The 25996-nt window shown below is 41.1% G+C and overlaps 1 protein-coding gene across 4 annotated transcripts in view; it reads right to left on the bottom strand.

The window, feature by feature from the left end:
* Positions 1–24437, bottom strand: part of map4k2 (mitogen-activated protein kinase kinase kinase kinase 2) — a 61070-nt gene extending 36633 nt beyond the window's left edge. For 3 of the 4 annotated variants that reach the window (XM_078276375.1, XM_078276374.1, XM_078276376.1), the window contains exons 1-11: positions 24076–24437; positions 8671–8728; positions 6572–6662; positions 6142–6206; positions 4359–4414; positions 2613–2660; positions 2433–2475; positions 2214–2286; positions 759–890; positions 488–550; positions 278–359 (exon numbers count right to left, since the gene is read on the bottom strand). In XM_078276375.1, the coding sequence (XP_078132501.1) occupies positions 278–359; positions 488–550; positions 759–890; positions 2214–2286; positions 2433–2475; positions 2613–2660; positions 4359–4414; positions 6142–6206; positions 6572–6662; positions 8671–8728; positions 24076–24168 (804 nt within the window). In that variant the 5' untranslated portion in view covers positions 24169–24437. The remainder of the gene's footprint in view (positions 1–277; positions 360–487; positions 551–758; positions 891–2213; positions 2287–2432; positions 2476–2612; positions 2661–4358; positions 4415–6141; positions 6207–6571; positions 6663–8670; positions 8729–24075) is intronic. The other variant, XM_078276373.1, reaches the window with a different exon arrangement.
* Positions 24438–25996: the final 1559 nt, after the last annotated feature.

Here is a 25996-nt window from a genome sequence, read left to right as displayed (position 1 = left end):
TTTGAAATTGTGTCAATCGGGTGACAGGAGAAACAGAACATTTTCTGCAAAAATGAAAACGCAGTTCCCATCTGTTCAGAGTGCATTATGTGTTCATATCCACATAATATATTCAGATTTGGTGACATTCCTATTCTCGTAAAAGAGAATCAAAGTTCTCTGGATACGTAAGGGTTTAAAATAGAAAAAATTGCATTTATAAATAGTGCATATATATGAAGACGGATGGCTAGTTAAAGGCCATTCATTAATTACGAGCCATAAAGAGCCAGCTTACCTGCAGCAGTGTCTCAGCTGAGGGTCTTTTACGAGGATTTTTAATGAGAGACATCTTCACAAAGCTCTGGAAACCTGCTGACCTGCAGGGAGCAACAAAGTGTGAATTCATTGCACATCAAAACGATATTGATAAGATTAAAGGAAGATAAACAATTGGTCCCGATACATGCTATGTGATTTTAAAAGGAACACAGACAGTTAAACTCACCATTTGGTTTTATCCTTTAGTCTTGGAGGCTGGAAGCTGCTCTTGGACATCAACATCAGCGCTCTGAAACATTGTTTTAAATGTCACCGGGCTGGAAAATGTCTTAATTGTTTACATGCAGTGACTGTCCATGAATTATACAGAGAAAAATACAAATCATGCAGCCAAAATGTTACATAACACAAGTCTAATCTGTTTATCTCTTTGCTTTGGGATCATATAATCTGTCTGCTTCCATGTGTCTGAGTTCCTGTTGCCTGTGCTGACTCACCTCATTGGGTGGAGGTCAAACATGGGCGGTTGGAGCTCAGCCAGCTCGATGGCGGTGATGCCAACGGCCCAGATATCACATAGATGGTTGTACCCACCCTTCTTCTCAACTGCAGCCACCTCTGGAGCCATCCTGAGAGGAGAGAAACATCAGATATAACACTCTTGTCAAAGGACATGTGCACAGTATGTAGCAGACACTAGCCTTTTATTGATGCTTTAGTATATTTATTTACTAATATTCATTAGGATTAGTCTAAGTAATTTCCTAAAACAGCAGACCACTATTTTTTTAATCAAGTGCAGCAGCAGGACGGAGGCCTGTTACAGTTTTTTTTACATAATCGCGGTTTCTTTGTTTAACCGCAATGAATTGCTAACATTGGCTAAGGTCTTATGGCACGTGACTGGTAGTTGGGGATACAGTTAGAAAAAATGTTTTATGATAATAAAGAGGCATTGTTTACTTCATAGGATGTGTATTTGTGTTATTACATTATCTGGGTCATATAACAGTGATATAAACAAAAATGTATCCTGGAATTCATTCAAAACTTGAATTTGTTTTAAAAAAAAGTAATAAATAAATACATATTTTTAAATTTGACTGAAAGAGACAATTATATTGTTAACTGCAATTGTTTCGGAGACAATTAATTGTACAGCAACATTTGGAATTGTTACAGATGGTGTATGTGTGATTGCGTCGAAATAAACTACAGTGTGTGTGTGTGTGTTCATAGTACTGAAGGAACATGTCACCCAGTGCAATAGTGTGGCTCATTGATGGGTTTTAATATTTTTTAATAATGGAGCTCTATGGCACAGAGGAAGATATATCAGGCTTTGATACACACACTCGTTAGTAGATACATTTATTGTTGGTTTGGGTAGTTTCATTAGATTTATTAACAATAATAAAAATATTGAATATTACCACAATTTTCATTTAAGTGTTAACTGATGTAACTTGCTTAACTGATTTCTTAATGATTTATTGATGGAATACCTCAAGGCTGCATCACAGGGCCACTCCGGTTTTCTTGTATATAAATTTGATATATTTAATATTTTGTATTTAATATTATATCTAATAACCATATATAAAACAGAGTCGTCCTAAAAAAGTGGATCCCTCTGCTTTCATCTATTGCATACATTTTGAAAGTCTTATTTTTTATTGCCTACGAATAAAAAGAGGAAAGTTCATTATTTAATCTGGGAGTAACCCTGAATCAGTTTGGTCATTTTTCTAACAATAGAAAAGGGTCAAATATAAGGACAAAGTATATTGGCAGAAAATATTGGCTAGTTGCAGCCCTCATCCAAAACATACTGACAGCAGTATTGTGTCACTCTTCAAAAAACTCTTATAGGTTGACCCCAACACTGCATGGTTGCTTTAAACAGACAGACGCTGAGTGAGGTGAGGTGGGTGCAGCTTCATTCAGCTTACCAGTAGGGAGTTCCTATAAAAGACTTCCTTTTGGCCACAGAGGCACTGATCTCTGCTGCAACTCCAAAATCAGCTACAACAGAAGAGACAGACAGTCACACTGGCGTTATGTGGCTATAATCCATTATAGAGGGCTATTTAAGCACACTTGATGAGTGTGAGTAGTTAAAGAGGTATTGCAGATGTGCACGAGTGTGTCCAATACAGATCCCCACTGACCCAGTTTCACATCTCCTCTCTCTGTCAAAAGGATGTTGGCTCCCTGCAGAGAGAACACACACACACACACACACACACACACACACACACACACACTTAAGCTTGCTTTCACATGATAACCTACAGTATAATAATATATGACCACAATTAGACAGCAACAACTTGAAAAAACTGCAGTACCTTTATGTCTCTGTGCATTTTGCCAGTTTCGTGCAGGTGATACAAACCCTGGAAAAAGCAAATAATGATAATCAGCTGAGCTTTGTGCAGATATTTTCGTGTAAACATATCCTATTATTATTTATTTTATGGCTGTCAATTATACAGGTCCCCAATTAACCCCTCTACCTCCCAACAACCTGAAACCAACCAGTACCGCTCTGCTGGACTACTACGTGGCCCCAGGTTTCCCTGTGTGTCTGTTTCAGGTAATTTGATTATACACAACGATTGTTAAGATTATGCACCATGGGAGCACAATATTAACAAAAATAAAGTCTAAGGTCTTAAAACTAGATCCCGGGCAGCACAGGCAGCAGCAAAATATATTTTAGCACCTAAAAAAAGGCCCAACTAAAAAAGTCAATATTAGTTTGGTGTACACAATATTTATAATATTTTTACCGCTTTACCTTGCTGTCAGACAGCCCTATCCGACAGGTACTTTAACTAAAGCGGTTATATCCATCAATGCTCTCTTCAAAGCCACCAGACTCCTTTGACAACAACTGTAATATTAGATCGCAGAACACAGGAGTTGCTGTTCTACCGCTGCATTGATCGGTTAGTGTGAGTGTGTAATTGTGTAACTTTTGTGTTTTAAAGGGTTAGTTGGATTCATCAAAGTAAAAAAATAGCACAAACTAACTAACTGATCGATGCAGCGGTAGACCAGCAACTCCTGTGTTCTGCGAGGTAAAATTACAGTTTTTGTCGAAGGAGTCTGGTGGCTTTGAAAAGAGCATTGATGGATAATTGGCTTCAGTTCCCAGTCGCAAAAGGCTGTCCGACAGCAAGGTCAAGCAAAGAAAATATTCTAAGTATAGGTTACATTAATAAACTGATATTGTTTGTTTTTTTAGGTGACTAAATTTCATTTAGCGGCTGCCTCCGTCCACAGCAGTACATGATTTACCTTCTGTGTCGGTACTCCTGCCTGCTTCTTCAAACTGGGGGTGCACCGACCGGCATCTACTGTCAGTAATCTTTTACATTGGTTTTACTGATCGCTATATTTGAGTTTTAATAAACCACGATTGCATATAAATCTGGTTTTAGCATTTTAAACCAAGTGTAACTCAAAAACCCTAATCTTAGTTTAAATGACGTAATGTAATAATGTATATTGATGCACATTGCAAAACAAAATTCTATTTTGAATGAAAAGGAAAAGTGAAAGAGAACAAGGACACATTTCCAAGAAGAGGAAAAGGGAAAGTCAAAACCAAAAGGTACACAAGAATGCTTGTATACCAAGTTAGATTGCCATGACGAATCCAAAGGCAGCAATCTGCTCAGGTCTGTCATCACTCACAATCATCAGTCTGTTTAGATTAGCACTCCTCAAGAGAAATCTTTTTGCCCCGTGGACAGTTGTTAAGTAAGCATAACAAAGTCAGACAAGACATTTTAAACTAAGTTATCGTCTGCGAATTCTTCCTTCTTACTTCAGACTTAATTGTTGTCTACAAACCTGGAAATCTGAGCAGAAGGTCACTCACTAAAAAAATGACAGACAGGCTGGCACATTCTGCTGCAGACTCTGTTGTGCTGCAGCAACATTTACCTCTACAGTATATTTAGTGGTCTGGCGAGGTTAAATACTATTTAGCTCTCGTGTGGCTGGGGAAAAAAACACATGAGTCATCCTGTCAGCAGAGTATCTTCAGAGATTTCATAAGTTGCCTTTGACACAAAGAGCCTTACCTGGAGGGTTTCTCTGCACACGTACGCTATCTGTTTCTCCTTTAATGGGCCCGTCACTGAGAAGAACAGTTTGATTAATAGCACGAAGGGCCTGCAGGCACATTTATAAGTCCAACTGGCCTTTTAAAGCTCATTGTGCAGTGTTGTTGTTACAGTAATTATACTAATGTCTCAAAATGAACGTGGTGATTATGGTCTGACATCCTGGAAGAACTGTCTGCTGTCATACCCAGAGTCAGATGAGAAGATCAATAGTCCAGCACATGTTTAGCCTAGCATAGCATAAAGATTGGAATCAGTGGAAACAATGCTAGCATAGCTTTGTCAAAACAACTCCAAAGCTGTCTTATTTACACACTGAATGTTCTTTACTTAGATTGACAAATAGAAATGTCTAATAACAGATGGAAGGGGTATTTTCTTTTTGAAAATACTAGGGGAGACATGTCCCTCTCTTTGTGCTAAGCTAGGCTAACACATTCTTGTATTGCACAGACCGGAATTGGAGTGTATCTATGTACCCAGGGTTCTATGTTCCTCAGCTCAATTTGCTCGTAATATGACACATTAAGGAGATCTTTCAAATGGTTTTATTTTCTCAGCATTTGTTTTTTCCTAGGTCAAATGTTCAATGTATGTTTCCCTGGGTCAATATGTTGAAATCACACACAGCTTACTGTACAGCCTGCTGATGTTATACTCCTCAGTATGCATTCAAAGTTGTGGGCAAGAGAGTTTTCTTGACTTTTGACATTGGTACAGTATCTCCACAGTGGCTGATCAGAGCTTTACATTTCAAACTGCATTTCAAACATCCATATCACTTCGTTCTTTTGTAATTTGAACTGCAAAGACAGCCCTTACCAATCACTGACAATGTTAGTTTATATCAAGACACACACAAGCCCTGGGAACATAGGGAGGGATCCCACAGGCATTAGTAGCAGCCATGTAGGAAAAACAAAAAGGTTCCGTGGCACAGATAGTGGGAGTTTCTGACAGCTATGAGATTTCCTAATTGGTAAAAAAAAAGAAGCACAGAAGTGCCAACAAACCTGGCTGCAAAGCCTCAATCCCTGACAGTAGCATTTAAAGAAACAGTCTGCCAATTCAGGTCATGAAAAGTTAGCTATATGCTTTTTGTTCATATCTGGTTCAAAAATAAAAATAAATTGATTATTTATGCTTACCAACAATTTCCATTTATATTGTGCAACTACAAGACAAGCAAAAGTGGGTAACTATGTGTGAAAGTTCCCAAGTAGGAATAAAGGAAAGTGTGGCTAGGCTCAGTTGGTAGAGCAGGCGCACATTTACAGAGAGGTTTATGCCTCAATGCAGAGGTCCAGGGTTCGAGTCTGACCTGTGACGATTTCCTGCATGTCTTCCCCCTTTCTCACCTAGCGGTCCTGTCCATTAAAGGTGGAAAAGCCCAAAAAAATTATTAAAAACAAGTAAAAGCAGATACAAAAGAAGCTAAGTAAAGAGAAGCTATACACTGTGTGTTTGTATATGCTTTGCAGGTTAGCAATAGGGCTACCCCAAGACAGAATAACAACAGTTTTCCCATTCTTCCCACTGTGCCAACGTGGCATGAATGCCACATTATCACTGTACCGGACACACAGATGTGAACTCTATATTGATCTTTTCACCTTGCTCTGGGTAAGAAATAAAAGAACATTTCCACTGTTTCTTTAAATAGTAATACAGCATTGTTCTTTAAATGGATGTAAATACAAGGCCTACATTCAGAATCCCTAACACTTTTTTGTATTTATACCGTGGTAAATATCCTGAAGGGAGCCTCCACCACAGTACTCCATGCAGATCCACAGCTTGGTGTTCCTGGAAAGAGACACACAACATTTATCTTGGTGTTTGACATGAGCTGCTGTGCTTTTTCCCCCCAAGTTGTTCAGGGATTGTGAAAGACAACGTTGAAGCATTCAGCATCAAAAAAAGAAACACACAAGTAGACACTCCCTAATAGACTCCCTAATAGTCTGAAACTAAACTATCGCCCACAAATACATACAGTATCATTCACGAGCTGCTGTGCCAACAATCTAACTGAGCACCAGAAAGAGTGGGAGAGGAATCCAGCAGCAGTGTGGGGAAAATAAAAGTCAAATTCCACATATTTCAGTCCACCAACAATCCCAGGAATGATTCCACACATGTGCAGTGGATGGGCTGAAAACACACAGCACCTGTGGTAGCTGCCGAAGTAGGCCACGATGTTTTTGTGCTTGCACTCCGACATCATGGTGATCTCCTGCTGGATGGACGTGATGTCATCACCTGAACAGACAGACAGTTTAGTGTCTTCTCTCACAACAGTCTGGTGTTAGTGCACTGAGCTCCTACAGCTGGAGGGACAATTATAGACCAGTAAACCGTAGGTTTAGACTAATGGGAGAACTAGTATATGAGGCTGAAATATCAATCACTGTATCTGGGAGCGTTTAAACAAGATTTAAACATGTGGTTGTGAAACGGTCGCAGTTTGGTTAGGAATAAGGTAGTCTATATCGAAGAGGTTTCATTTCCGGTATTGTTCAGGTGACGCCAGAAATTCCGCCGGATGTCCGTCGCCTTCCTCTTTCTTTGTGTTGGTGTTCTAAACTCGGTGGATTAATGAGGACTATGGTTAACTGCTCCTCAGAGTTTTCTGTTGCACAACTAAAACAACTTTTGAACGTACACGTTCCACCAAAACAAGTTCCCGAGGCTATTTTGCAGAGGCACCGTTGCTCCGTCCGACGCTTAGCGTTACCGAAGACTATTGTGAATGGTTTAAAGAAATGCCAATAAACCAGAGCACGTTTTTTCTCCCATCCAGGAATGCTGTGTGGACTAGCCAGACCCTCCTCCGCAGTGCTGTGGAGGAAGGTCTGGCAATGCCAGACTAGGATTAAGTCAACAAAACTACTTAGTTATGTTTAGGAAAAGATTGTAAAATACAGAAAGTATGTTTGTTAAGTTACTTACGTAAGTACGGGACATAGAATGTGATGTAACTATAATAGTTACATCACATTCTAGTTAGTTAAAATAAATCAAAATTGACTTTTGGTTTCACACGGGACATAAACAGCGTTCTCCTTGGTGAAAGTCTGTGTTTGTTGACCCATCCATCCACTCACCTCGACATCCTCCTTTTGCTCTTGATACTACGTCACCTGTCTTCCTCCTTCGCTCCCGTCATAATTACTATAGTCACCTGACGCGCCAGATGGTTGGTTAACACAAAACCGTGTGCAATGTGATTCTCACGTGATCTTGTGATATCGCGTGAATCCAGCTGCCGTGCAACGTAAAAAGGTCGCCGCCACTATAAATGTAAATACGGGTCGTAATAAGCTCTTTGTACAAACAACCTATGGGGTCGTTTATTGGGGGAATGACAGCCTCGTTATGATGCACTGCTACTAATGAGTACCAGTACAGATATGATACTTTAGATTTTGAAGTGTGAAAATACAAACAGAGTAAAAGGCAATGCTTTTAGTGCTGGCTTTTCCCATCACACATATATTATTAATTTATTGAAGGATAGGTTCAGATTTTTTCAAATCTGTGTTAAAATAATACACGCATGAGTTGTCTGTAACTTTGGAAAACACTACATGAGCATGTCAGCATTGTTTGAGACTTGAAAAAAAATGAACCTATTCTAATTTTAAAAAGGAGACACTTTAGAAACTTTAAAGGAACATTCCGATTTTTCTGCCCCAGAGTAAGATATAAAATAAATGTAAAAAAAAAAAAAAATCAAGAAATAAATAAATAAATACACTGTGTAGCAACACTGTTACAGGCACATTGTATGTCACACTGTGCAAAATGGGTACAGTAAATGATAATAAAAATATCTAAAATCTAACAAAATCTTGGTTGCAATCCGTCTGACAACGTACAATATCTAGTTGGAGGTATGTCAGATTATGTAATGATTGTCTGGTGAATTGTAGCTCTATATGAACAGAAACAATCTACTGTATATCCAAGCAAAGACATATCATCAACTCACATCTTTATTATAAAGTGGCGCTTACATATAGGCTTAGCTTAGCACAAAGACTGGAAACAAGAGGACATCGCAAACCTTGTCCTGTGCTAAGCCTTCTTATGAAACTGCTATTTATCTTCTCTGCCGGCTGACTAACAAAAGCATAGTTCCCAAAATATCACTGTTGATTTACAATTAAATTTAAATAATTATAAAAAAATTGTAGGAAAAAGAAAATCTATAAATGCTGTTTTGCAAATAAGCAGATGTGAGCATGTTGTGTCATGTGTAACATACCAGGGTCTAGCTTGACAATCTTGATAGCTGCCAGTTCAGACGTCCTGATGTTTCGAGCCTGAAAGAGATAGAACATATACAATAGCCTATGTAATAAATAAATAGAACTATATGCACTATACTATACTCTTTATTGTACACATGGCTGGGTCCAAAGCATATTCAAAAACCAGTAAAGTTAAATAGGGGTTGAAGCCATTTGAGTTCAGAATTCAATCTCCTATACAAACAAGTTCCTTGTATTCTGTTGACAATGACTGAATGAAATAAATTAGCATCTTTTGGATGCCCTTGTGCATCAGAAACAACTAAGAACAAACCTTAGAAAAGAGCTTGTATATAGAGAACATGCATAGGTTGCCAGAATCAAATATCATGGTTTTAAATAACCATAGGCCGATGTCATAGAAATCTGAAATCTGTTAGAGAAAGACACATCAATCCAACCCATTCCATCACATCACTAAGTCATCTCTACACCATGGGCGATTTTAGACCCTTTTTAGGGGGGCTCAAGTAAGGCGACGTGTGTGATCTTGGTCAGTTTGTTTTTGTTAGAAATGGTGAGCATGTTGTAGAAACAGGGGGAACAGTACAGCGGGATGGGTTGGATTATGATAATCAAAGCTCTTAACAGACTAACCCACATTCCCTTTGTTCCTACGTCACATTCCCTTACGCTGATGTTGAGCAAAACGGTCCCCATTTACACCTTGCATTAACATATGATCTGTATATATATGGAATATACTGTACACACACACACACACACACACACACACACCTCTCTAGACCCAAACTGCTTCCTTAACCGCAAGCAGTGAACATCCAAATTATATCAAATTCAAAATGCAACCTGCTCAGCGACCGACAAATACACACGACCCTACCACAGTTAGGTATCACCTTAAGCAAAGTGCTGATTTAGATGGGGGCTTATTGGTACTTATAAATTAAAATGATTTAATATTATTTTGCATTATTTTGCATGCAGTATTATCATGCCTTTCTCACAAGTCAAACTGGAATGTAAGACATTAGCTTCTTGGCTCATGACAACTGTAGTCAGCCCACAGAGCAGATGGGAGGTGAATGTGCATCATATGTGTAGCCCTGCTGTGGTAGAGCACACTGTTGTGGTTTTGAAAGACTGTATGTTGTGCCTTCACACAGCTGGTATCAAGTTGTTCTATTCCTCAGAGAAGGCGTATTGTGTTTTGCACAGCAATGCAAAATGGTTTTGCATTACTTAACATACCCCAACACTCAGAGGACATGCCAGACAACACCCTGCAAAAAACAAAAACAATATGCAGTACTCATTAGATTACATTACAAGACTTTCTGCCAGGCTGGTGGTGAGCACATTTATTGAGTTTAACAGTTCAACATGTTTTTACATCTTATTGGCATCATTTAGTTGGCTGATTGGTTGCCAAAATGTCTGATTTTTCACTGAATAGGGAACACATATTCTGTAATATAAGAACTTAGGATATTTAGGGTAGCTTAAGAAAGCATTTAAGATAGCTGTACAGCTACTAATCTTTTTCCCTTGTGTGTGCTAATAATGAAGCAAAACACAGTCTTATACAACTATTACAAACATACACTTGCTTATGAACGCGCTCTTACTCATGAACTTACACTCATTAAATTCAATTAGATTCAATTTTATTTATAGTGTCAAATCACAACAGGAGTTATCTCAGGACACTTTACACATAGAGTAGGTCTAGACCACACTATTTAATAAATACTGTTGTTCCCGGCAAACTTCACCACCACTTAATCCATTCATTTATTTAGCCGTTTTGTTCGTTCAGTTTGTGTGTTACTTGTTTTGCCTACATGTAAAGCGTCCTTGGGTTCCTTGAAAGGCTCTAATCCAAATCCAAGCTATCATTATTATTACTTATGAACGCAGTCTTACTCATGAATGTGCACTTATGAAGGCACCCTTACTTGTGAATGTACCCTTACTCAGGGCCACCATGTGTCTTGCTCGTGCCCAGGACAAGATGATCTCCAAAAGGTCCCCCCAGCAGATTATTTTAAGGTTAGAGGGCCCTCCCTAGACCCAGGGCCCGGGACAACTGACCCCGTGTTCCCCCCTGTTGGTGGCCCTGCCCTTACTTACGTACACACTCTCTCATGAACGTACTCTTACTTACGAACGCGCTCTTACTAATGAACCTACACTTACTTACGAACCTGCTGTTGGTCATGAACGCCCTTTTACTTAGGAACATGCTTTTACTCATGAATTTGCACTTACAAATAGGATTTGGAATTGTTTGGGTTTTTTCCGATGCCGGTGCTAAAGCGAAACTTTTAAAACGGTGCCGGGGCCTAAACCGATCCTTTCCGAATTTTTAAAACTTTTTTTTTTTTTTTTTTTTTTAAAAGAGCACAAAACGACAGTCGGCCACATTTAAAACATCTTATTTATTGCTAAGGCCATATGGTCAAAATTAAATGATTTATTAATAAAGTAATAACAATAACTCATTTCACTAGTAAATTGCTGTTAAACAACAAAAACAATCACCAGATGGGAAAAGGATATTTTACAATAACTTTGAACGCACCAAGCTACCAGTTTCAGGTGAACGCAACATCTGTGTTGTGGCAGCTGCAGCTGCAGACGGTTACGTCCCTGTGTTGGAATCCTCTACAGTGAAATACAGTCACACTTTACATCGTTAGCTGTCAACTAGCTACCTGTTGTCAAGTGTAACTTTAGTGTTAACAGAGAGCATCAGAGAGAAGCACAGTGGCACCAAAATGAGGCACCGAAATCAGTGTTGCTATTCGGTCCGGTAGATACCGGTTGGTTAAGCACTGGTGCCATATTATCACCAGGTTTCGGTACCCAACCCTACTTACGAATGTGCTCTTAAGAATGTGCAGGTTTTCACAAACACCCTAATGAACACTCACTTACACATAAATGTGCACTTGCCCATTTTCATTGCATTCAAGCAACAAATCTATGCAGATATGAGGGCTTGCAAATCAGATATGGCACACTGCGAGCAAATCTCAAAAAGTAAGAGAGATTTAGGATAAAAACACACAAATAGGGTGCCCAGATAGCTCAGTTGGTAGAGCAGGTGCCCATATATAGAGGTTTACTCGACGCAGTGGGCCAGGGTTTGACTCTGATCTGCGGCCCTTTGCTGCACGTCATTCCCCCCTCTCTCTCCCTTTTCATTTCTTCAGCTGTCCTGTCAATAAAGGCCTAAAAATGCACAAAAAATAATCTTAAAAAAAACAAAAAAATAAATAAAAACACGAATATGCTTCTTCTCCGGGAACCATCACCTTATCGTGGTGGAGAGGTTTGTGTGTCCCTATGAACCTGAGGGCTGTGTTGTCTGGAGCTTTGTGCTCCTGGTAGGGTCTCCCAAGGCAAAGTGGTCTCAGGTGAGGGGCCAGACAAAGAATGGTTCAAAAATCCTATGAAAAATCGAGGAAGGGATGAAGTGACCCTGCCCGGAGGAAGCCCGGGGCCCCCGTCTGGAGCCAGGCCCAGATGGAGGGCTCGTCAGCGAGCGTCTGGTGGCCGGGTTTGCCACGGAGCCCGGTCGGGCACAGCCCGAAAAAGCTACGTGGCGGACATCCCTCCATCCCATGGGCCCACCACCTGTGGGAGGAACCGCTGGGGTCGGGTGCGCTGCCACATGGGTGGCAGTGAAGGTCAGGGGCCTCGACGGACCAGACCCGGGCAGCAGAGGCTGGCTCTGGGGGACGTGGAATGTCACCTCTCTGTGGGGAAGGAGCCGGAACTTGTGCGGGAAGTGGAGCGCTACCGGTTAGATCTGGTGGGGCTTACCTCTACGCACAGTCTTGGTTCTGGGACCATACTCCTGGATAGGGGTTGGACTCTTTTCTTCTCCGGAGTTGCCCAGGGTGTGAGGCGCCGGGCGGGTGTGGGGATACTCACAAGCCCCCGGCTGGCGCCGCTACGTTGGAGTTTAACCCGGTGGACGAGAGGGTCGCCTCCCTACGCCTGCGGGTTGTGGGGGGGAAAACTCTGACTGTTGTTTGTGCATATGCACCAAACAAGAGTTCAGAGTATTCGGCCTTCTTGGAGACCTTGAGTGGAGTACTGCATGGGGCTCCAGTCGGGAACTCCATAGTTCTGCTGGGGGGACTTCAACGCGCACGTGGGTAATGATGGAGACACATGGAGAGGCGTGATTGGGAGGAACGGCCTCCCTGATCTAAACCAGAGTGGTTGTTTGTTGTTGGACTTCTGTGCTAGTCATGGATTGTCTATAACTTGAACACCATGTTCGAACATAGGGATGCTCATAAGTGTACTTGGTACCAGAGCACCCTAGGCCAAGGTCAATGATCGATTTTATAATCGTTTCATCTGATCTGAGGCCATATGTTTTGGACACTCGGGTGAAGAGAGGGGGCGGAGCTGTCAACCGATCACCATCTGGTGGTGAGTTGGGTCAGGGGGTGGGGGAAGACTCTGGACAGACCTGGTAAGCCCAAACGGGTAGTCGCGGGTAAATTGGGAACGTCTGGAGGAGGCCCCTGTCCGACAGACTTTCAACTCACACCTCCGGCGGAGCTTTTCGTGCATCCCTGTGGAGGCTGGGGGGCATTGAACCCGAGTGGACAATGTTCAAAGTTTCCATTGCTGAAGCTGCGGTGAGGAGCTGTGGTCTTAGGGTCTTAGGTGCCTCAAGGGGCGGTAACCCACGAACACCGTGGTGGACACCGGTGGTCAGGGAAGCCGTCCGACTGAAGAAGGAGTCTTTCCGGGATATGTTATCCCAGACGACTCCGGAGGCAGTTGCAAGGTACCGAAGGGCCCTGAAGGGCTGCAGCCTCTGCCGTGAAAGAGGCAAAGCAGCGTGTGTGGGAGAAGTTCGGAGAAGACATGGAGAAGGACTTTCGGTCGGCACCAAGGTACTTTCTGGAAAAACCGTTCGCCACCTCAGGAGGGGGAAGCGGGGGAACCATCCAAGCTGTGTACAGTAAGGATGGGACGCTGTTGACCTCAACTGAGGAGGGTAATAGGGCGGTGGAAGGAGCACTTTGAGGAACTCCTAAATCCGACTAATACGCCCTCTATGGTAGAGGCAGAGCTGGAGGATGAGGGGGGGATTGGCATCAATTTCCCTGGTGGAGGTTGCTGAGGTAGTTAAACAACTCCACAGTGGCAAAGCCCCAGGAATTGATGAGATCCGTCCAGAAATGCTTAAAGCTCTGGGTGTGGAGGGGGTTGTCTTGGTTGACACGCCTCTTCAACATTGCGTGGAAGTCTGGGGACGGTGCCTAAGGAGTGGCAGACCGGGGTGGTGGTTCCCCTTTTTTAAAAAGGGGGACCAGAGGGTGTGTGCCAATTACAGGGGTATCACACTTCTCAGCCTCCCGGTAAAGTCTACTCCAAGGTGCTGGAAAGGAGGGTTCGGTCGATAGTCGAATCTCAGGTTGAAGAGGAACAATGCGGATTCCGTCCTGGTCGTGGAACAACGGACCAGATCTTTACTCTGCAAGGATCCTGGAGGGAGCCTGGGAGTATGCCCAACCAGTCTACATGTGTTTTGTGGATCTGGAGAAGGCGTATGACCGGGTGCCCCGGGAGATACTGTGGGAGGTGCTGCGGGAGTACAGGGTGAGGGGTCCCTTCTCAGGGCCATCCAATCTCTGTACGACCAAAGCGAGAGCTGTGTCCGGGTTCTCGGCAGTAAGTCGGACTCGTTTCAGGTGAGAGTTGGCCTCCGCCAGGGCTGCGCTTTGTCACCAATCCTGTTTGTAGTATTTATGGACAGGATATCGAGGCGTAGTCGAGGGTGGAGAGGGGTTGCAGTTCGGTGGGCTGGGGATCTCATCGCTGCTTTTGCAGATGATGTGGTCCTGATGGCATCATCGGCCTGTGACCTTCAGCACTCACTGGATCGGTTCGCAGCCGAGTGTGAAGCGGCTCGGGAAAGGAAGTTTAGGGGTCCCCTGCTGGAGCTGCTACCCCGCGACCCGACCCGGATAAGCGGATGAAGATGGACAAGATGGACATGGACGAATATGCTTGCATGAAGTCCATTGTTGTTTTATCTATCACATCATGACCAAACTAATTAAAACAAAAAATAGAGTGTGAAGACATTAAGTCATGGTTGGAGCTCCGCCACCTGCCTGCTCCATTAAGATAAGTAAACATGGGCATATATCCAACTGCACAATATGCTATCTCAATGATGAAGACTTAAAAATAGTTCAGCCTGCTGTCCCACCTTGGCTTAACCTTGTATTGATTCTAGAGCACGGAAATCAATACAAATAGTATTGGCACACGGAGCTCTTTCCTACTGGCAGTCCCAGACAAGCCCCAGGTGAGTCAGAGAGTGAGACTGATAGCAGTATCACTTACTACAGACTTATTCTTTGACTGTGTGATGCTTATTGCACAAGTGAAATGTTCAGGAAGTCACCAAACACATTTTAATTCATCATTTTGAATCCCTGAAGATTCACAGCAGATTTACAAGCAATCTGTCTTGTATTCTGTTGATACATATGGGCTGTTGGATGCTGTCCTCCTCTCCTACTCTTTCTTCAATGCCTAACGAATCTATCTATCTATCTATCTATCTCTTTCTCTCCCAGTGTGTCTTTCTGCTTGAGCAGCCCTGGTTGAAGCCTGAAAATATTGTAAACAAATTAATAACATGACTAATTACACTGGTCGGACAGTTGAGCTCTGTTTCAGACTGATACCTCCGGTTCAGGCTGGTCCTCATCCTCAGCACGTGCCTTTTTCAGTTGCGGGAAATACTTTTCAATACTCATCTGGACTGAAGCAGCAAACATTCAGTGTAAGAGTAAAAAAATGACATAACATTATTTATAATAAGTTTATTTGATTCACAGCTGCTACATATAGTGTTTTGACCTCGACAACCCAACTGCATTTTAGTGCTGTGTGTGTGTATGTGTGTGCTGTGTGTCTATAGCACTTTTTAATGTGTGATTGTGTAAAGGTGTTCACGAGATACCAACCTTTCGTGAATTTGGCCAGCCGTCTTCTCCACAGACAGTGTTCTCATGGAGACAGACGCTGAGTGCACGGGGGGGACGATGGAGGGGCTGTGTGTGTATGTGTGTATGTGTGTGTGTGTGTGTGTGTGTGTGTGTGTGTGTGTGTGTGTGAGACGATTGTGATTGGTTTAAAGAAATGCCAATAAACCAGAGCACGTTTTTCTCCCATCCCAGAATGTGAATTGTGCGGACTAGCCAGGTCTGGCAATGCAAGACTATATTATCCATTACAGTTTGGCATAATGACATAGGAACATAGGATTACAACAACAACATAGGAATAAGTAAAACATGAATAGATAATAAATGAAATAGTAAAATAAGATAATATTAAAAAATTATAAAATAATTTAAATAATTTAAAGAAAACGCAAATATACTAACCAATTGGATTAATAACAAATAAAATAACCATACATCCATATAGCTATCTTCTAGGGGTTAGAGGGATAGTTGTGTTAGGTCACAACATTAACCAGCCCAGTCTAGATAATTGGGCTTAACAATGCATCGACCAGCCCATGAGGTGAGTTGATGTAATCACTGCATCAATAAGCTCATTATAGGACTCCATCTCTTTTCAAATGTCTTCTACTTTAACATCTTTTGAATTATTTGGATGGCATCAGTGTTGTTTATCAAAAAATTGAAATTTCCAGTAGGGCCTTTCAAGGCTTTAAAATCAGTGTCCCTGGGTAGGATGCTGTCAGCCACAGTGTCTTTTTTGATACGATCACTAGGAGATGCAAAAGGCAAAGTGTTAAAATCCAACACAGAGGGGCTTTAAGTCATTCTGACATAAATCCCATTGAACTTTTCATTTGCTATCAACGATTCAACAAGCAAGCTATAGTTTCACACTGATAAGCAGCAAGCGAGCTCTTAACAATGAATTATGCATTTAACTGTTTCAGTCAGTTCACTTTAGTTCACTTCCATACCCTGATGTGTAAATGTAATGGACAGTCGGACAGCATCTGAGGAAATGCTTAGGTAGATACATTCATTCATTCATTCATTCAGTACAGCCTGCAGAGCTTTCAATACTGAAGTCAAAACATAACTGTCAAAGTAGTCCAGTAGGTGGCCGGGTTGGCTCAGCGGGTAGAGCAGGCGCACATGTACAAGGAGGTTTATGTCTCGATGCAGAGGTCCAGGGTTCAAGTCCGACCTGTGATGATTTCCTGCATGTCTTCCCCCCCTCTCCCCTTTCTTACCAAGCTGTCCTGTCCATTAAAGACAGAAAAGCCCAAAACAATAATCTTTAAAAAAATAAATAAAAAAAAGCTATATTGTGTTTTCAACTTCCTCTATTCTTCCTGGGAGTATCAGTCATCCCCATTCAGGGACTGCACTGACGTCAGATGGACTGCTTTTCACTCTAAGCATCCGCAACAAATGAAGCAGCCGCCAATAGGATAAGCAGGTCGCCTCAACACAACCTGTGGCTCAGCTGCAGTCACTTCCTGTTTTCTTTCCTGTTCTACTGCAGTGCTTCCTGTGACTACAGTGATAGTAACGTCTCTGAGTAGATTTTTATATAACCAAGCCTGAAATAACAGCAGCTTAGGGTTACATAAGAACTTAGAACAGAAACTTCACTGCACTTTCATCAGGCACCCAAATATCTGAGTTAAAAACGATATGCAGTCCTCTGGCCAACTGTAATTTCTTTATAATGAGACCACCTCAGTATTGAAAGCATATGTAAAGCATGGGGCATGAATGGCTCACGAACATGATGTTGAACTGAACATAGAAACTTAAAACTGATATGAAACTGGCAAGATAACAGGTGTGAAAAGTAGTCTTGTGCTTGTTATATTGCACTCATAAAAGTAACTTTTGAAATAAGAAATTATTTAGCTTACAAAATGAAAAGTTGAATTCACAAGCAATAACACACCCTAAAGCTAATACACTTAGGGGTTTTGTTGCTATGGCCTTACTTGGTCTGGTTTGACCAGTAGCTTATGGTGGCTAATGTTAGCTAATGTTAGCAAACTTTAAAAACATTGCTTCAGGTTGCTGACTTTATGACTCTTTCAACATATAGAGTTGTGTTTGTGTCCACCTGATGAATACAAGTCTAATGTTTACTCTTATTTTAGCTCTTTTCCCCTTTCTTCACTAGCTAGTTGCTAACTGTCTGCTGACACTGAAGTAGAACAGTAAAGATAACCATAACACAACCAACATAACTTTAGCACAAAGATGCTAATAAGCTCTGTAGCGCTAAAAGTTGCTGTAGAGTCGGGTTATACTTTTTTGCATATGTCACTATGAGTGACACCTTTCATGTCACACACAGTCATTTGATCCATTGTTAATATAACAAGACTATGATGAGTGTACAGCCATGCTAGCAGCTTGTGGTGCTACTTAGACACAGCAGTGCTTTGAGCCAAACACTTTAGCATATTAATGATGCGTTCCAGGCAACCCGTAACCCGTGTTTTCACAACCTTCTACCTGTGAAAATGCCCTGGAACGGCAGTTACTTACTACCCGTGAACTCGTACTAGATTGTTGTACTCCTAGTTACAGTTTTTGACGTCACACACACATAAACAACAATGGCGACCCCTGTTGATGCTGTACAGACACCGGTGATTAACGGTGAGAAATAGAAATAAATAGACATAAATAGGCAATGTAAATTGTACATTGTAATCAAAACAATACACATATGATTGTGTACTACTACAGGTTACGTTTATTAAATGAAGCCCAAAATATGTCACCGACTAGAAATTGCTAGTATCAGCTAGCACTAGCTAACATCAACGTTAGGTAGCCGCTAGCTAACGTTAACTTTAGGTAGCCAACCTGAACCCTGCCAACGGCACAATGTTTAGCTAGCCAGCTCGTGTTGTTAGTCGTGACTTGAAGTTGTAACTTACGGGCTAACAATTGTGTCTGGAACGCAGCATAACATACCCACGATAACAATGCTAACATTCTGATGTTTAGCAGGTAATGTTTAGGTAATGTTTCAGATTGGACAGATAGTCTAGCTAGCTGTCTGGATTTACCCTGCAGAGATCTGAGGAGCAGTTAAACATAGTCCTCATAAATCGACCAGAATTTAGAATGCCAACACAAAGAAAGCAAAAGGTGTGACACCCGGCGGAATTTCCGGCGGCACCTGAACAATCCTGGAAGTGGAACGTCTTATAGACTACTTCCTCAGCACAAAAACTGTAACTTTACTGCAGTGTGAATGTGTCTGAACAGAAGTAAGGTTCCACAGTCTTCTAACAAGCTGTTTTCACAGTGCTTTATAATCTGGATTTTGTAATTAACCTCCACAATAAGTGAACTGCTCCCTACGCTCAGCATCAGGGCTGTAGAGTCCAGACTGGAGACGTTTCTCTATTGTTTCAGACTTACAGGTATTTGGACTCGGCCATTGGACTCGCTAAATATTCTAGTTGGTCTCGACCGAGTCCAGCACTATATGCTTTTTTTCCTTCAAAACAAAACCATTGATGAAGCACCCTCATTCAGAAAACAGGTATTAGTTTAATTCAAAATCCATCTAGAACAGGCAGTGACATTGGTTGCCTGGTATATGCTTGGCTGCATCATATACCTCAATCATCAGGCATCAATTATTTTTATTTTGGCCACAGACACAATGTCAGCGAGCGTTTTGTACTATGGATTCTTCAGGACAAGTAATTAGTTTAAGAATGGGAAAATTTCCATTTTCTTTAGTGACACGTGTTGCTTGTTATATGTTACATTTACCATTGGCAGTCCAGAATGGTATTGTTACAACGATGTAATGATGCTTGCGATTGGCTGTTAAACGTCGTAGAGGCATGCAGGAAAAACTCTAAGTTCCGCACAGAGACAGGGCTCACGTGTGCGTTGTTGTATTTTGAGAGGCTTGACTCCATAGGCCAGTGAAAAGGCTACAGTGTCTTCAGTGTTCCTTTAACTGTTCCAGTCAGGGTTGGCTGTCACTTCATCAGAATCACAGAACAAAGGTTTCTATTCTTATTTCCACCAACATTCAACAGCAATCCATGAAGAGATGAATCATAGAGAGGGGCAGAGATGCTGCCTTCCTGATCTTTACAGTAAAACCCATGGCAGAATGCACCAAGTTCATGCCAATCTATGATTGAATGCCTGGTGTTTCCAATTACTTTTCATGCTAAAAAATAATACTTCCATTTGAACTACCCCGACATCACCAGACTGAAGTCAGAGACCAAATGAAGATAGAAACATTCCATCTGGACTGGCTGTGGCTGCTAAGAGCCACAGGAGGACATGGATCAAGATTACTAAATAAAGGGTCACAAACACACATGAGCTCTAAGCTGAGTTTCCTCTGAATAATAGCAGTGTAATGAGAGTCCATTGAAAGCCCACACAGTCACATGTCCAGGGGTTTCACCCTTGACTACTGCAGTTCCAGTTCCACCAAACCCACCAACAGCAGCAGTGGGAGCAGTGATAATGTGCTATTGTCTGTTACTGTAGAGCAGTTCCCATTCACAGCGGGCACACAGGCTGCAATGTGTCCAAATGTTACAGTAATGCAAAGAGGGTTCAGAAAACCACTGTCAAAGTCAGCTGAATATTGCTTATATCAGAATGTTATGGGCTGCGTCCGAAATTCCATACTATCATGCTATTTTGTAGGCTTAAACAGTATGTGAGATTTTTTAGTATGTCTGAAACCTTAGTATGAAACCAATAGTACGCAAATTGCATACTATTTCCGGTAAAATATTACAGTATGCAATACTGGACACTACGCCGGCATAAATATCCCACAATGCAATGCGGTAGTAACGACAACGTTCATAACAGACAAACGGACAGAAACCAATGAGCTCTGTAACGTCGATAATGTTCTAATTTTACATTTCTACATATTTAAACGACTGTTGGTGTAGTTATTCACCTTTTTCAGTCATTTAAGCATTATCTGGCGATGCCGCTAGAGTGGAGGGGGCAGGGGTTACCATGGTTACGCATCTTCAATGGCAAGGAGGCTCTCAGGAAGTGACGTTGAAAATTACAGCTTAGTGATTCCAAAAAGATACACACTACTGTTTATTTATACAAAAGTATGTTGAACTGGGCACCCGGATAGCCCAGTTGGTAGAGCGGCTTAAAAAAAAAAAAAAGAATCAGAATCAGAAAGGGTTTTATTGCCATGTACGTTTTTTAACACATACAAGGAATTGTATTATTGTATTGTATTGATTGTGTTTTGGTGTTGTTGAACTATAGTTTACATATTTGTTTTGGTGTTGCTGAACTATAGTTTACATATGCAGTGTAGAGTATGCGATTTTGGACGCAACCTTAATCTGCAGTTTGTCATCATCTAAGGGGAAAAGAATCACCTGTCTATCAAACAGTGTTGGTGGAACTGTGGGTTTCTCAGTTCTTATGTGGAGTTCTAATCCCCTAAAGAGCTTTTTAGCGTCTTTCTGCACATTGTTTTTGTTTTACAGCCAGCAGCTTTACTGTTTTGGTTCAGTCTTATTGCTCTCATCAAATTCATTTTCATCAGCAGTTGTTTTCAGTTAAAAAGCTCTGTACACTACCTGTTGAGCAGCAAACAGCTGACAGACACAGTTAGAGAGCAGCTGGTAAACATAGAAGCATAGACCAAACCAGAGCTAAAATAGAGCGAATGTAGGACCTATATTTATCAGACAAAACTGAAAATGAATGATATTGCGCTGTGTCTGCTGGATGTGTAATTAAGCAACAGTTTGCTAACATGTTAGCACTTTCATAAGGCGATAATTTTACGTTGTGTTTACAGTTTGATTCACTGACCCAAGAGGCCATAAATACAATCAATGCAGCTTTAAAAGAGTACTCCACTGCTTAAGCATTAAACTCCTATTAAACATTGTCAGACTCATAGTCTGCATCAACAGAAGTACATTTCAAGAATAAAGCATGACATCCAGTGCATGATGTTAGGCTTTACCCCTCATTTTCCGCTCTGTGTGTGTTGCCATCTCAAACAACTACACTCTGAAAATGGCAGGTTTTGAAGAAAACTTGGATTGTGCAACAAGGCAGGCCTGCTTGTTTCTTTCCTTGAATTATTTGTAAAGATTTACTTAATATATATTTACGGCAATTACTCTCTAACTGGGGCATTTTGGGACCAATTGGCGGGATTGCCGTGGACAAAGTACACACAGAGATACACTGATAAGAGCTAATGAGGTTTAACCATGTATCAGCTAATTTAAATAGCTAGTTACTGTATTGTGTCAACAGTTAACTTCATTTAATATTGTATGTGCCGTTTTCTTTTGCATTGTGCAAATGTTCCACCAAAACAAGTTCCTTCCTGAGACTATTTTGCAGAGCCACCGTCGCTGCGTCTGCAGCTTACCACCGCCCAAGACGATTGTGATCGGTTTAAAGAAATGCAAACAACCCAGACCGTTTTTTTCCCTTATCCCAAAATGTATGTGTAGTGTAGCCAGACCTTACCCAACAGTGCTGTGGAGATAGGTCTGGCAATGGGAGACTATCAAAAAGATCAACAACCAAAGACAGGGAGCAAAGTCAAAAATAAAACTCGCCAAATTAAAGCTTCTCTTGAAATAACATCTCATTCTGAAAGCTTGATCATCTCACCCAATAGCTTCACTTACAGACAAATAAGAGGCGTGTGTACAGAGTGGCAAATGTAACAAATAGAGGACACAAGGGCTCACTGCTATGCTAATACTATGGCCTTCACAGTCTGCTGTCCATCCCTCAACAGTTCACACATTTGAAGAATCCGATGAGCGCTGAAGCTGTCCTGGAGGCCTTACTAACACACTGTCCGTTTTTACTCCATCTGTAGGCAGAGCAGTTTCCGAAGCTGCTGTTTGAATGATTAGCCCAGAACATAACATGTACAGTTTGACAAGTCTGTCATGAACAAACCGCTGAATACAAACTGAAACTTGTCATGGAAAAGAAACATTTGCTAAACTATGTTTTTGGTCTGGGGTGTTACAAAAAAAGAAACAATGCAAATTCTTGTGTTGCTTCTGCAGGATGCACAAGGCACCGGGGCGGGTTATCAGCACAGGATGTTTGCATCCTGACGCTCAAATCACTACGTTTGAAAGAGACGACACGAGACCGTTTCCTACTGAATACACAGGTTGGATAGTATGACAGCATATACTGTGATCATCAGAGAGACCATCAGAGATTTTGCCATATTGTTTATATTGTGAAATCTAACCGTTTACCATCAAGTGACACCTTGATTGGCTGCAACTAACGATTATGTTCATTATAAATTAATCTTAATCCTCATATTGTGTATGTAATGTTAAAAAATTGTGAAAATGGCATTTACAGATTCTACAGCCCACAGTGATGCTTTCAATTTGCTTGATTTGTCTGACCTCTGTTAGATATGTTGAAGTAAAACAGCAAATCCTCACAATTTTTTAAGCTGGGCCCATAGAATATTGGACATTTTTGCTTGAAAATTGACATTTTTTGACATTATTTGACATTAAATTATATGATTATCAAAATAGTTGCAGATAGATTGCAATAGTCGATCAACTGATCTGCTAATTATGTATTTCATCTCTGGAATTAGCCAAAAACAGACTCTCCTGTCTGGTTATTTTATCTATAAACTTTGATTTTCCAGATAATTAAACATATGACAATATATATTATTGCAAAATTAAAAACATCGTGATAGGAGATTCTATCCATATTGCCCACCCTTATGAAAACATGAACCTGTGGCACATCTGATGCAACAGGCTGGTGCTGTGCTTTGTAAAATACCTGCCTGTTTATAAGGGTTGAAATGGTTAAATAAAATGTGATTGTAATGATATAATGGCGCGCGCGCGCGCACACACACACACACACACACACACACACACACACACACACACATGTTGGATCCATCTCCTTTATACTGACTATTTCCCAGAGATCATTATTATAGAATATAGAACATTATAGAACATTATTTTGACATTGATATTTAGCTGATTGTGTGGTCTGCAGGAGAAAAAGCCAATGTAACCCTTACAGAGGCAATCATCAGAATATCAGTCTTGATTGTTTTTTGATAACCTTGATATCATCCCTCAGGTCATCAAAAACCTGCCACATGCAGCACTTTATTTAACCAGAGACTTCTCCACACACACAGTTTCACCTTGATGGCAGGAAGTGAAATAACGTTTCCCTGTAGTGTGTGTGCGCAGTGAGACATTTCTGTTCTTGAACTAACACGTCCACTCCTGACTGAGTTTTTTTCTTTTTTTTCCTGTCTGTGCTGCGGTGAAAACACGAGCAAATGTTCTCACTCACCTTGAACACATCTCCATAGGTGCCGCACCCAATCCGGTGTATTAACTCGTAATCATCCAAAGGGTCCAGGAATGACACCCCTACCCTGTCCATGTTTGGAGACACCTCTGGGTGCTGTGGGTGAGCCTGGCGGGCTTCCTACTCACACATCCCAGCTGCTGTTGTCCGGGGAGAAAGCAGCAGCAGATGAACACACTCTGACTGGCTGGCTGACTGGTTAATAGGAACTAATTGGAGCTGACTAATTGCTGGCGTATCGATCCAGCCGGCAGACACACACACACACACACCCACAAACACACACAACTACAGTCCGTATAGGCTGACACACTCCAGGCGTCTGTGTGCAGATAGTCCTGAGTGCCGCTGTTGTCAAATCACGCATGAGCGAAGACACTCTACACTGTAAAAAATGTCCGGTTGTGTCGACCTTCAGTTTTATGCTCTTGTCCGTGCTATTTTTCGGTCAGAAAACAAAAACAAATGTAGGAGTGATACAAAAAGAAAGAAAAATACTAACTGTAATTGAAAACAATGACATATTAAAGTCTATGAGCCAAGGGTTAGGGTTAGAATAAGCATAACACAGATTTCTGTCATAGGCTACAGTTGATGCAAAATTCTGATTTACAAAGTCAAAATATGGCTGTTTTATTTTAAGCCTACATATAATGTTTTAGGCTTAACTTACATCTATGTATCATCTAATATAGACTTAGTATGCCATAATTGAAACTTAAAAATGTCCACTACTTTGGTGTATAACTACATACCTGCAATGACATTCTTATTTGCCTCAGCTGTAGCCTACTTTGCATTTACTTTAGCATGCTAAGCTAAAGTGTTGAAAATTGTAAGATGAAAAGTCAAGACTTTCACTTATTTTCTCATAATATTGACTTGGTAATGGTTTGATGTTCCCTTACAAAGTTTGACACAGATTTATTATTAACTAAATAACGTAACTTTTTGATATTAATGAACGTCCATTACATTCACGCCATTGCCAAATAAGTTGCTACAAAGCTAATTAAGACTATCAGAATACAGCATAGACAATCTGCTTAGAAATATAGGAAATATTGATATATTGGAATACAAAATACAAATACAATACACATTTTCTACAGGCTCAGTCTGCTGCTTAAAAAAAACAAAGGTGCCTCCCTTTTAGCCCTGCCCCTGTTACTATATACTATCTATAGTTGATCGTTGTATCATATCACATCCATGTCCCGTCTTAGTCTTGGTTATTAAGGTTTCCTGTTTTGTGTATATTGTGCTGTGTGCATATTGATTTATGAAGGAAAATAACTGTACTACACACACTCCCATTCAAGTCATTCCCATTAGCCTGCTAATGGAATGGTCACCGGTTAATCACTGCTGCTCAGTCTGCAACTGTAGTTTCATAGACACCACTGCTAAACCATAGATGTGTGACATGAGTAAAGTTTTTGTTTCAGTTTTCTCAGTACGTCCCTTCTTGCTTTTCTTGCTGACCGTTGCTTTCCAGCTAAATGTAGAAAACACATACAGTTGTGTTCAAAATAATAGCAGTCCAACATCACTAACCTCATAAATCAAATTCTTTGGTAGAAGTGATATTTCTACATGGCAAATAATTTACTAGTAAGTGTTGTAGAGTCATAGAAAACCAACAGACCCAACAGTCATGACATGCATGCTGCTCATTCTGTGTATTTGAATCTGTAATTGAAAGGGGCATGTTCAAAATAATAGCAGTGTTGTGTTCGATTAGTGAGGTGATTGATTCTGTGAAGAAACAGGTATCAATTACTGCCTATATTTAAGGAAGGAAGCAAATGTTGTGCATGCTGGTTATTGTGCATTTCACACTGAAATACTCAGCAAAATGGGTCATTCCAGACATTGCTCTAGGGAACAGCAGACTTTGAAT

Source organism: Sander vitreus, chromosome 19 (assembly GCF_031162955.1).
Source record: "Sander vitreus isolate 19-12246 chromosome 19, sanVit1, whole genome shotgun sequence".
Taxonomy (NCBI): Eukaryota; Metazoa; Chordata; class Actinopteri; order Perciformes; family Percidae; genus Sander; species Sander vitreus.
The sequence above is the reverse complement of the archived record's forward strand: the minus strand, read 5'-3'. Positions and strand labels throughout refer to the sequence as shown.